The sequence below is a fragment of the Alosa sapidissima genome, chromosome 7 (assembly GCF_018492685.1).
Source record: "Alosa sapidissima isolate fAloSap1 chromosome 7, fAloSap1.pri, whole genome shotgun sequence".
NCBI classification, from domain to species: Eukaryota; Metazoa; Chordata; class Actinopteri; order Clupeiformes; family Clupeidae; genus Alosa; species Alosa sapidissima.
In genome coordinates, this window is record NC_055963.1 from 11,100,454 (window position 1) to 11,113,943 (window position 13,490).

The 13,490-nt window shown below is 51.2% G+C and overlaps 1 protein-coding gene across 3 annotated transcripts; it reads right to left on the reverse strand.

The window, feature by feature from the left end:
• Positions 1–7: 7 nt before the first annotated feature.
• zhx3 (zinc fingers and homeoboxes 3) lies at positions 8–13,188 on the reverse strand. 3 transcript variants are annotated; one of them, XM_042096800.1, is made up of 4 exons: positions 13,001–13,188; positions 2,151–6,048; positions 2,019–2,120; positions 8–899 (listed from the first exon to the last, which is right to left on the reverse strand). In XM_042096800.1, exons 2-4 carry the CDS (start codon positions 5,866–5,868, stop codon positions 889–891), a joined length of 3,831 nt encoding a protein of 1,276 aa, XP_041952734.1. In that variant the 5' UTR covers positions 5,869–6,048; positions 13,001–13,188; the 3' UTR covers positions 8–888. The 3 variants fall into 3 exon arrangements, with proteins under 3 accessions (XP_041952734.1, XP_041952733.1, XP_041952735.1); XM_042096799.1 differs by having other exon boundaries at positions 12,901–13,188; XM_042096801.1 differs by having other exon boundaries at positions 2,019–2,099; positions 2,148–6,048; positions 12,901–13,188.
• Positions 13,189–13,490: the final 302 nt, after the last annotated feature.

Here is a 13,490-nt window from a genome sequence, read left to right on the forward strand (position 1 = left end):
ACGACCATTTCACATTAACCTTTTTATTCTGCAAATAATATCTGTAAAAATTATACAAGCCTAAGTATTTTTTTTATGAACCGATAAGCTGGCTTTGACACTTTTACAGCTGTGATTTTTTTTAATTTTTTTTTATTATTGTTATTATTATTACAGATGTTTTATTTTTCTTATGAAAAGAAAAACCCAAGAAAAATGCAACCATCAAGGATGTGCCATAGTCCAGTGCTAAAACCGTACGAAATATGGATACATGTGTCCATGGCGGCCCTTTTGTCAGTCATGGTTTAAAAAAGAAAAAGGAAAAACACAAAACAGAAAAGCTCATTAAGAGCTGTGCAGTTGACATTACGTACCCCATAACTATGTCTCCAAGAAACAGACACTCCTTTAACACAACAGGTAAACCTCTCTGGTCCACATCTGTACAGTCCAAACAATGCTCCTCTCCTCTTTTTTCCTCCGTGTTTTATTTTGCTCTGTCTTTCTTTCCCTCTTGCTCTCTCTATCCCAGACGCAAAGCCTCAGCCCCCTCTTCGTCTCCTCCTTCCTCCACTGCAGGATCGGAGAGGAGACCCCTCCCTAGATTCAGATGGACATGGAGGCTGGTGTTGACTGGGGGTGAAGGTGTGGGCCGGGGTGGGTCTGAGTCTGTCCAGCGATCCCATTACAATCACATCTGCTGTCATGACACACACACACACACACACACACAGTCAGTCACTCACTCTCCCGGTAAAGGCCACCAATACTGTACATCCCTCGGGGCAATCTCACTTTCTCTCCCACACACACACACACACACGTACACACACACACACACACACACACACACACACGTTTTCTCTTGTACTCCGTCACTCACACAAGGCCTCTTGCGCCGCCTCCTCAGGCCACTCCTGTGGAACAAACAAACAAACAGGAACATTAATTGTGGTGCAACGACAAACATGACAAAACAACATGGTGAAAAATATGTTACTCTAAAATCAGCTCAACAAATCCAGTCGCCTACAAGTGCCGCTGAACCCACGCCCATAAACGTGGGCATTACCATTACCAAAACAGCACATCATTTCAGTACAAATGACATCAACTTCCTCCACCTCTGACACTTTCCCGACAACAGCATATCCATGTAAACAAACAGAGATACAAGGAAGACCATGTGTTATCCCTCTAATGTTCTACATAAGTCGTCATTATTTGACATGGCCTGTAATTGCCCACTTAATTTATTTATCTGATATTGCATTTCCAGTGTGTGGTCTGTCACGAGTCGTTTACCAGATGCGTGTGGACATAATTATACACACACACACATTTTTGCAGCTATGCTTCTGTAAGTAATGCCCCTGATGCTTAGTGGCATAAGAAAGCGCAATAATATACACATTTGTTGCATAATCTTAACAATATAGGCTGCACAGTCTTTCGAGTGCACAGGACGCATGTAGTTTGAACATAGCTGTCGTGTTGTTTAGGTCGGCCACTGGCTGTTTCTAGTAAGAGCATCACGCTTCATTCACACCTGCTGCGTTGCAGATGCGCGTGTGTATTCACACCAGGAACATCTCTGATGCGGAGCTGCTACTATACTTTTCACAGGACCGCTTCTGACACGCTTGCCTCTTGCCTAAAAAAACCAAAACAGGCGCCACTTCTATTATCTAGCCGGCTCGCGGCTGCAGCTGGCACCGTGCTGGAGATGCACGTCTCACACAGAGGTCGTGTGAAAACTCTGACCCATGAACATGGCCGCCAAAACGAAAACAGACAGGTAACGCAACCGCCATGTACACGCCAAGCATCTGGTGTGAATGAGGCATGAGGGAAAGGTGAAGATGTAGGGCTAACGCCACTTGTCTTGCTAGAAATTGTGAACAACCTGAACAGTGTTTCTGTTAGAATCAGGTGATACAGGTGTGAGGTGAAAAGGACGTGTGGGGTAAAAATGCCCATGTGCATAGACATTCTTTTAAGGATAATTTGCAAATCAGAGCCAAATCATGACTCACCTTGATTTGGATTTGTAGACTTCACGTCTGCCGCCATGGTCTTCTCAGTCTCGTGGGTGGAGGCGGTGGAGGCGGTGGAGGAGGTGGAGGCGGTGGAGGAGGCGGTGGAGGAGGTGGAGGAGGCGGAGGCGGTGGAGGAGGTGGAGGAGGCGGTGCTGGCAGGTGGCGACTGCTCCGTCTTCTCCGTCTTCTCCTCGCTCCCTTGGTCCTGCTGGGCCACTGCTGCTGGAACTCCATCCACCTTGGACTCCTTCTCCTTCTCCACCTCCCCTGCTGTCGCAGTCCCAGCGCCGCCCTCCTCCACCTCCTCCGCCTTCTTGGCCGCCAGCAGCAATGGAGCTCTGTTGGTGAACCACCGGTGGACGAGGTCCTCTGTCAGGCCGCTGCCCTTGGCCAGCTCCTTCACCTGGGTCTCGTCCAGCGTCCCGTGGGTCTCCAGGTGCTCCTTCAGCATGTCCAGGTTGGCCTTCTGGTAGTCCTCCTCCTCCACCATGGTCTGGTAGCTTTCCAGCCACTTCAGCTGCCCGTTCTTGAGCACATAGCGGCAGTCGCCGAACCAACGCACCACCTCGGGTCTCGGCAGGCCCGTCCGGGCCATCAGCTCGTCGTACTGGGGACTGCCCGGCCACTGCGTGCGGGCGAACGCCTGCTTCAGCACGTGGAGCTGGTCAGCCGTTTTCTTGCCGCGGTACGGGGTCGAGGGGATGGGGATGGGCGACGTAGGGGCAGGCGCCGGAGAGGCCGTTTTCGGATGGTCAGCCTGGACCGGCTGGTTGCACTCACCCTCTTTCCCGTTGGATTCGGTCACTTTAAGCATTTTCAGGTTAATCTTGATGGGGTTGACTTTAGGAGCGTCGTCTTTCTGCTTCTCGTCTTTACCTTGTTGTGACGACGATGACGACGACGACGCGTCTCCACCCGAATGCTCGTCGATGTTCATCTTCTCCTCCTTGACTTCCTCCTTCACAGGCTCGCTCTTCTCCCCCCCTTCCTCCCTGCAGGCCTCGGCCTCCTCCTTCTCGGCCTTCTCCGCCTCCTCTTTTTTCTTCTCCGCAGCAGCCCGTTTCCGTCGCTCGGCGAACCACCCGTGGATCTCGCGGCGCGTCATCTTGGTCTCCTGCCTCAGCCGGTCCACCTCCTCGGACGAGGGCTCGGGGTCCAGCAAGAAACTGGCCTCCAGGGCGACCAGCTGGTGGGGCTCGCGCTCTTTATACCGGATGGCCGTGAAATCGGGAGACGGGGGCCGAGGCGGCCGGCGCGACGGCGTGGTGGGAGATGTGGTCTGCTGCTGCTGCTGCGGAGGGCTCGTCGGGGTCGGCGGGGGCGTTTTGGGTCTGTCTGCGGATGACACCACCGCCGTGTCCGACGAACCGACGCTGGCGCCCGACGCGGGACCAGGCGAAGCGGTTTTGTCGGTGCCCGAAGCTTGACCCCCCGTGCTTGTGCGCGGCCCTTTGAGGTTTCGGAAGTGGTAGCGGCGGTCACTGAACCACTTGCGAACCTCGCGCACAGACAGGCCCGTCAGACTGGTCAGGCGGTTCACCTCGTCCTGGTTGGGGAACTGGTTGTTGAGGAAGCTCTGCTTCAGGGCCGAGAGCTGCTCCTGGGACTTCTTGTTTTGCTTGGAGTTGGCATCCAGGAAACTGGCGTTGGGGAGGGTGCGGGAGTTCGGGGTTGTGGATGCGCTGGTGGATGGTGATGACGCTGCAGCCGCTGTTGCGGTCTCTCCTTTCTTGCTGCTGCTGCTCTGGCCACTGGTGGTGGTGACGGTTGCGGGTGCTGCCGTGTTTGCAGTCGTGGCACTGGTGCTGTTTATGTTGCCGTTAGTGTTGCTCGCACTGGTGGTGGTGGTGGTGGTGGTGAGGCTGGTGCCATTGCTCTTACTGTCTGTCTTACTGTCACTCTTGGCGTCAGTACTGATTTTGCGGTCAGTGCTCGTCTTTATGTCAGGAGAGGCTTTGCCATCATTAGTACTTTTCACAGTGCTGCTGCTGCTGTCCTTACTGTTGCTGCCACTCTTGACATCCTGGTTGGTTTTAGTATTCGCGGCACTGGGTGCAGTGCCTTTGCCGTTGACTGCGCTTTTGCCGTTTTCAGTGCTTTTGTTGCCGTTATTGGTTTTAGTTGTGTTGCTGTTAATGTTGTTACTGCTGCTGGTGCTAGTTTTGCCATTGCTGCTGTTGTTGTTGTTGCTGATGGTGGTGGTGATGATGGTGCCTCCACCAGTGCTAATCACACTAGTCTGACCGCTACTCCCACTGTTACTGCTGTTGGACCGACTGCTGCTGCTGCTGCTACTTATGATGCTGCTGGAGCTGCTGGCGTTGCTGGAGCAGCTGCTGCTTACGCCTCCATTGCTGCTGCTGCTGCTGCAGATGGTGTAGTTGAGACTGCTGCTGCTCCCCACTGTGCCCACCACCATGCTGACTCCCTTATCGGCCACCAGGGCGGCGGCAGGCCTGGCCTGCATCATGGGCTTGGCGGCACTCTGGGGCTTGGGGGTGACCGCCAGGGCTACGGGGGCGCTGCTGACCTGGATGCCGTTGGCCATCATGGGCTGCGTGACGATCACCCCTCCCTGGCTCACCAGGCTGCCCTGGAGGATGTGCGGGATGCCGGTGGCACCCAGGGAGGCAGGCAAGACCGTGATGGTCTGCTGGGCCGCGCCGTGATGGGTCTGTCGGCCCACCGTCGTATGATGGTGATGACCAGACGGAGGCGCCGTCTGAATGATGGTGTTAAACATCTTCCGCCGGGCCTCCTCGATCTCCTCTGGTGACCAGCTGATGCCTTGCTTCAGCCTCTGAGCCGTGAACCAGATTTTGATCTGCTCCTCGGGGTACTTGGTGACGACGGTCAGGTAGCAGAGCTCTGCTTTCGTCGGGTAGGGGAACTTGCTGAAGGAGGTTTTGAGGAAACTGCTGTTGTCCATGGCGGCGTTGTACGTGGGAATGCTGCTGAGGGGGATCATGACCTTGGGCAGGTTCTTGGAGCTGTGGCTGGAGGAGGAGGGCGAGGAGGACATGGTGATGGGCGTGGAGTGCTGGTGGAGGTTCCGGTTCTGGACCACCGACACCACCTGCGTGACTGCCGTCTTGAGAATGGGAAGTGCTCCGGAGCCGTTGACGATCTGTATGGCGGATGGTAATGTCACTTTGCTTGTCGAACCATTGTGGACGATAGTGGGCACGTGTGTAACAGTAACAGAAGGGGGGTCTTTCTTCTCGGCCGGCTTGCCGGTGGCGACGGACACTCCAGCCTCCAGCCTCGAGTCGTCTGCGGCGGAGTGCGAAACCACGATCCTCTTGTGCTCCGATTTTCCCTTCAGCATCTTCATGATGGGCGTCTTGGTGATGGATATCTCCGAGTCCGACTTGGAGAGGAGGCTATCGCCGGGGCCCAGGATAAGGCTCTGTTCTACAGTGACCTTCCGGTCCCGCTTCCTCAGCTGTAGCGTGGTGGTAACCGTGCTCGGGTGCACGCGGGCGTTGTGAAGGGCCAGACCCTCGAACTTGGCCGCCGTCACCCCGCAGTCCACACAGTGGAAGCTCGGGTCCGACCGGAACTCCGGGTGGCCGCTGTAGACGTGATCCAGGAACAGGTTCAGGTCCAGGGTTTCGAAGTTACACGGCCTACAGGTGTAGGTGCCCCCGTCTTTCAGGGCGTCACCCGAGTCATGCCTGGAAGGCTCGCCAACGTCAAGGTAGCCCTGACCGTACAAGTCCTCCCGGGATGCATAGGCACTGTCCTTAGTCGTTGTGCAAGGCAGGTCGTGCTCAGTGTCATCCCTCATATACATGGTCTTCACCGGGATCATGCAAGGAATGGTTGATTTCCGCTTGCTAGCCATGGCTGCAGCCAATAAGCTGGGTGGACTAGAAGACTGGTTTTCTGTGGACTTTGCAGTTTGGTGGTTCGCTGAGTTAAGGATTGGCCATAGAGACAGGTCTGTGATGCTGCCTGGCTGACAGGCCACTCAATCCATCAGCTGTGCTCTTCTGATGTTAGATCCAGGCATCAGTAAAGACACCTGTGGATAAAGAGCAGAGGAAATTCATTAAATAAATGTTGTGTTCAACATTCAAAAAGACAGTATTATGACCTTACCCACTGAGGGAACAATTAAAGTGGAATTAATATTAGGTGGAAGGTTATGAGACGTGTCCCCTTAAATGGCACAATTATATCAGTAGGACTTGATGCATGCAATGACTGGAAACATTTCTACAATTCTATACAATACAATTTCTACCATGTATGTTATGTATTTGATTGTTTGATTTTACAAACAAAAATCAAACAATCAAATACAAAACATACATGGTAATACTAAACAAAATACATACAACTTTTGAAAGTAGCATTATAATTCAAAGTATGTGGCAACAGGGCCATTTTAAGTAGGCGGTGTGCAATTTCGAGGAAAAACTCCAAAATAGGGGTGGAAATGTATAAGGTTAAAACACGTTGAGCTTTTGTGCGCCAAGGTCAACTGTGGTCTGGTGATCTATTTGTGTCACGTCTAACGACTAAATCCCCACTTATCCCATCCACAGAACCTGACTTCTATGGAGATGTCTCCCTAAACAACAGACACTTCAGATGGCTCTTTTATGGTCTCTCATTCTGTCTGTCAGAGCTGGACTGTGACCCGCACTTCCCCCTCACCTCCCCGATGAGGCTACTACGGTCACAATACCCTGGAAAGCATGGTCCATCGCTGTAGGACAGGACCACAGACAGATGAGATCACAGTGTCACACATAGTATACACTTTAGGCAATATTTGTTATCCGTACTATTTCTATGAAATGCAGGAAATGACCTACAAAAGAACTAAGGCTTGACCCACACTAGGCCTTAAAAAGTGTTGTGAAATAGTCAACCCCAGCCACAACACCACACCCCACCGATCACAATACCACAAATGAACACAACCCACCCCCCACCCCCCAAACCCCCGCCCCAACACACACACAAACAACGTTTTTGGCCACTGGTTAGTTGTCTGCATAGTTTCACCCCCACCCCCAAAAGGTCCGAGCACATCTGCTAAAATCACAGAACACTGTTGTGAACACGATGTGCTCATCTGGAAAGCCTGGCTTCCTACACCACTGGATCTTTTTGTGACAACAGACCGATAACCATTCTGCCTTCGCCCGTTTTTCACACACCTTTCCTGTCTCCCACACAGCTGCCAGGCTTTGCTAAAAAAAATATAGGTCACCACCATCTTACTCCCTAATCCTAGTTTGCGGTATCCAAACACGTTAGCTTGTTCTGCCAACAGGAAGGTTACGGTAGATTTAATCAGCACAGGTTTGTCCCAGCAACAGGCACAGTTCTAAGGTAGACTGCATATGAATGATGTCTATTTTCCAGCACTGATGAGGGAAGATATATCAGAACTAAAAACATCACATACTCGCTTTCCTGTTGGTTTTTCGTTATTGACCAGACAACTACTATGAGCGTGCTCTGCACTCCATTTCTTCCACACAGCAAGTGTATCAAGATGTGATCTCAAGTGCTTTAGCCTTCTGTCGCTGTCGAGCACTTTGGAGAATCAGAATTAATGGCTTCCGTATGGTATGGGGAGAAAAGAAGAGAGCCGTTAAACGCTCTTAAGTCTGACGAGGCCCCTGAGTGAGGCCTAACCAGACCAACAGGGTTGAGCCTCCTGCTAGGCACAGTTTTGGCTTTTGCCAAGACATCTGTTGATTAGCTGACACAGTTAAATTCTATGTGGTATAGCAGACAGAGACCCCCTAAAGATCCATGACTACCTCCTCTAGTTTTTCTTCCTGCAGAGGGTGCAAAAAAGGGGTGTCATAAAACTCAAGAAGAGAACAACAAACTGAACAGTGCTTTAACAAATACCCCTGCAGGCTTGAACAGTAAGGAGCGTCGTGCCAATAACCTACTGGGGTTTGGGCTCCATGGCTTACTGCTGTTACGACGGAGAGCGAAGTCAGTGCTGAGCCTCCTGTGAGCAACGCCAGGAATTCTAGGATGCACAGGCCGGCAAAAAGAAAAAGACTCTTGCGCCACAAACATCTAATTTCTTGTTTTGTTTTGTTCCTTGTTTGTTTGGTTTTTTTCAACGGCTCAGGAGTACGTGAGGTTGATTGCAGGAGGTGGTCACTTGTTTGCGTCAAGTGGGGACCGGCATGGCATGGTGGGGCGAGTAGGAGACAGAGGAGACGAGTGGCCCGCGCCCAACAAAGAAATATTCCCTGTTCACTCCCTCCCTTTCGTCGCTGGCGGAACTGCCCTTCCGTTAGGCCTTACTGCCCTACTGCCACTCGGTTCTGCATGAGGGGGCACGGCCCTGCCAAGACTTGAGAGTCACATGACCTGTACAAAAGGGTTGTGGGGTGGGCAGGGCTTACCATCCATCACGTGGGCCAGAGCCCTGAGGGAGAGAGAGAGACAGAAAGAGAGAGAGAGAGAGAAAGAGAGAGGGTGAGAGAGAGAGAGCGAACGAGGGAGAAGAAGGCGAGTGGGGGATGGGCGAGAGGAGTGGGCCGAGAGAGTGTTGGTGTGTGTGTGTGTGTGGTTGTGTGTATGTGGATGTGTGTGTGAGAGGGTGGGGGGGCAGTGTGTGTGTGTGAGGAGGAGTGTGAATGGGGGGGGGGGGTGTTAACTGTCGCAGCGTAGAGGAAGGGGCAAGGTGTTTCAGCAAAGAATTTTCTGCCCTAATACACCCCCCCCCCCCCCCACATACCCCCCTATACACACCTCCCTACAGCTTTTCTACCTCTACCCCCACCACAACAATCACACACGGTCGTTCTCTCTCTATTTCGCCCTCCCTCCCCCCCCCCCCCCCCCCCTTTACCCCTCCCCTCCCTCCTCCTTCTCTCTGGCGTACTTCGAAGCCTCTGGAATGTTCTACTGTGAGCAATGGAGCCAGTGGACAACCTAGGAGCCGCGTTGCATTTTGTGTGCTTAACCCGTCTCCAGCATTGCAAGCAAGCCCAATGGTAATGGCCACCAACACAGTCCTTGGCCAAATCTAAATCCGATCAAACTCTCACGCTAACCTCTGTGTAAAGGGTGGCGAGGCCTACGCATTTCTGAGAATCAGACTATTTGCAAACCTATGACTGACCTTAGGGTCAAAAGAGGTGTCTGTGCGTTTGCATAAGGGAATAAATATCAGATGGATAAAAACGAACAATAAAAGGGTATGAGCGCAGTAACCAAGTTGACCGAGTGGTCAGCCAGGAGCAGCCTACGCCACACATGGTGTGGGATGGTCTAGCGAGTCATATCCGCAAATGTGCTTCATCACTAAATTCACCAGACAGCCACATTCTAGAGAATGCAATGAGTCATCATCATTAGCAAAGCAATGTTGTTGTCCTCATGCTTATAAACAAACGCACAGACAAAAGACTGTTAACAGACAAATACAAAACAGATGAAAATAACAACTTAACCAAAACTCAACTAAACCACAATTCTTGCGCGACTTAACCGGACATGGCATCATGGAGCCTATAAGTTGTAGCCTACCTAACCACTGGGGATAGTTTGAGGCCTGTTTGGTGCCTGTTTGGTGCCGGTTTGGTGCCTGTTTGGTGCGGCACCCCCCCCCCCCCCCTTAAAGTCCCTCAGAGTGAGAGGAGAATTGGCCCGACGTGGGGTGGATTGTTTTTGTCCCCTTCGGAGCACATAAATAAGCCATGTCACATGTCCTGCGTGTCTCTCAATCATAACACACTGGCCTGTCTCTATAACCGCGCCGCGCCGTAGGTGCCAATTTTAGAAGCTGGGCAGTGACGGAGCCGTGCTGACGGCGTCTCTAGGAAGAGCAGTCGCCGCCACAGCGCCCCGTCCGTGCATCTACGTCGAATTTTATTTACTCCCCCCCCCCCCCCCCCCCCCCCCCAAACGTCTAACAAGCGTTTCTCCCTCAAGACTAGCGTCTGCCTGCTGACGTGAAGTACACTGGTGTGTTTGTCCATTTGTGTGGGTAAGCTGTAGCTACTCCAACAATCCGCCCGCCTGCCTGCCTGCCTGCCTGACCGCTTGCATGGCTCACCCCTCCCCCACTCTCCCTCCATTTCCCTCTCTCAACAAGTTCAGCTCGGTCTGTTGGGAGACAGGTCGGCAGCGCCACTGGTGTGTTACTATCCCCATGGCAACCGGCCGTCCTACACCCCCCCCCCCCCCCCCCCCTTTTCCCCTTCCTCCCGACTACTCCCCCTCATCCCCCTCACCCCCTCTCCTTTCCCTCTCGCTCGCACACACCCTATCAACACACGCAAGAACTCACATAGTAGTCACCCCACACACAGACACACAAACACACACAGAGTGAGGCTTGCTGGCCGGTTGGCTGGGTTCTCGCTGGCTTGTTTATTCCCCACACTCCTGCGAGCGGTGACTCCCGAGTCCCAGCCCTGCTCCTATTTCAGCGCTGTGTTTGGCGGTGTCCGTGTCTCGAAGGTGTGGTCGTCCTCGCCGTCACACTTCTATCATCTACGCCGGGCAACTCTCTCTTTTTTCTCCCCCCTTGTTTCTCTTGGATTTTAAACCTCTCTCTCTCTCTCTCTCTCTCTCTCGGCCTTTGTGTACCATTGAGGACCTACGGCCGTCTCATTTGAGCCAGGGGTTGTTTATTTCCATCTACGCCTGGCCCACAAGACGACACAACATGTCACCACACTTAGACCGGTTGGCGCATACACAGGGCTAGACCTACCAACCCTGTATTTGCCACCCAAACACCCACCCACCCCAACACTCACTCAAAGACACACACACACTCACCAAGATGGTCCCTTAAAAGACAGGCCTTGCACAGCCTTTCGGCAACACAACGCGTTATGGCAGACTGATCTGATATTGAAAATAAATGAGCCAACGAACAAGAAATAATCAACCCAACAGAAATTTTACCAGTACAGTTAGGGCCTGTGACCAGTTTGGAAACTATTTTTCTTCTTTTAATGGTGTGTGTGTGTGAGCGAGAGAGAGAGAAAGAGAGGGGCCATCTATGGCCACCTCAGGCGTAAAGGCTCAGTTGTTAAAAAAAGGAAGGGGAGGGAGGGAGGGAGGGAGAGGTGGAAGGGGGGCGGTGGTGGAGGAGGAGGAGGGAGGGGGGGGGGGGGGGGGAAGAAAAAAATGGCGGCACACCACGCGCTCCGCTGTCCAACCTAAAATGGCTGACATCACAGCCTCTTATCCAGCGAGACACTGCAACGCCAGCTCCTGCTGACCAAAACCGCTAGCTCAGGATGCACGAGCGAGCAAGTGAGTGGGCAAGAGAGAGAAGGCGAGCGAGCAAGCGAGCGAGCGCAATCCCCGCGCTCCTGCTTCCCAGGACTGCTGGCGCAGTCCGCCATCAATCGAACCTGCTCCCAGGCCCTGGTCCACCACATAGGTGGGATGGTTCTGAAATGACTGTACCTGAGCAGGGGAGAAGGCTGACAGCAGGTCACTCTCCAAAGCGACACTGTCCCCTAAAATATTCAACATCCAATGAGGCGCTAAGCCTCAATTCACTTCAACTAACTAGAGTAGGCCTACATGTAAAATACATGATATAAGGTCATAAAATTATGTTACCATAGCATCAATATGATATTTTGCCAAGGAGGCCATGTGCTTCCTTTTAGTAGGCTTATCATTCAAGCGCTCTAGTACAGTGCCCATGCAATGTCAAATTTGCATACATTTCATCTCCCTCACTACAGATTTGTCTATCATCACAACCACTGCTGATCTCACTAAAGTGCTCCAACCTGAACTGACCCTAGAGAAATAATCTGGGTTATCCACTGGACTGACAGACTGGGGTCCCTCAAAACGCGGGTGTCCCATACAGCCATAATCTGGTCATTAATCTAATGTGCATCACACCCAGGGATGAGAGAGTAAGCGGGTGCAATGCCCCAAATGTCTCACTCGTTTTCATATACAGTCATACAGGGGGTGTGGCAGGTTACATGTCATAACAGAGAGGAATAGGAGCTGCTGTGGTGCACATTTGTGTTGTGTGCAAAGCAGCCCTGTCTGTCTGTCTGTCTGTCTGTCAGTAAAAAAAGTTCAGTGGAAAAATCATGGCCCAAGTGACACCCTTTAGATACAGGGGAAGACTTGGGAAGACCAGTTACATCACAACATTACATTTCAAAACTGACAGAAACAACATGTGAGCCTGTATATACTTCTCAGGGTAAACATTAGTCATCATGAAACAAATATTATATATATATATATATATATATATATATTTGAGCATGAGGGCAAACATGTTAACAACCAACACTTAATTACATTATATAATGTTTATAAAGTACAATAATAAATGCATGTACCCAGATAAATCAAATTTGAGTCATCCAAGGTCTGCAAAAAAAAAGCAACAGAGCGTGATTTATCGGGAGACTATCAATCCTACACTGTGGTTTTTACCAAAAACGAAGTTGTGGCAACCTCGTGTGCCTGTCGTGTTGCTGAAAGAGTAAGGGTGCATTAAATCCAGGGAGATTTTTTTGTGTGGTTACGGGGTAACATCCCGTTGAAACCAACATCGGAAACCCCGATATTATTACTTGGAGTAAAACAGGCGCGAGGTGCCCATCTGCTGAAGTTTCAGTCCTGGAGGCAGTGGTTAAACGGCCCTCGCGAAACAGTTAAGCAACCTAATCGAAACGATAGAAAAATACTATACCCCAAAACTCGACTCGGCGCCCCCCACCTACTGTCGCCATTTTACACAAGCGACTTCATGTAGCCAGTCAACTAGCTAATTTGGCCCTGCGTAGCACTACGAAGGTAACGTTAGCTAGCTTGCGGGTTATAACTTAGTCCCAGTAGCTGCACAGAAACAGTGTTTCGGATGTTAAACACAGATCTAACTTACCGTGCACTTGATCCAGCAGATGTGGCAGAAGAAATCGACAACAAACAGCAAGCTCACCAGTGGAACAAGTAAATAAATAATTTACATGAGATTTAGGTACCCTTTGATGCCAACTGAAGTGGGGTGGAACTTCTCTCTTAGGTGCTCGTTGTAACAGTGATATTGGCCACCAGGGCAGGGGAGCGACAATGGCCCCCTCGTTCTTGTTTATTACGAATCGATCTCGGCAGAAAGAGAAGGGAAAAGAAACTACGACGTACGTACCCAGGGTTGGAGCACGTGATCCTGAGCGTCACTGGCTACCAAACCTCTGGTCGGCATGAGCTCATGGACAGACTCAGAGGTGAAGTTAGTTATGGGAACAGTCATCCTCTTTGTTCTGTCCAGTGCAGATATCCTTCCAACTTAGAGCATCAATTGCAAATTGCATAGTGACTTTGTTGTCACTAACAGTAACCAATCCGTGATAGGTGTTTTGTGGGTTTGTGGGACTGTTATTAAAAACTTTATAAATGTGTTATTAATGGCAAAATACTGAGGGCTGTTAATATTTCAGAGAATCATAAAATTATGCTCTTGATTAAATACTT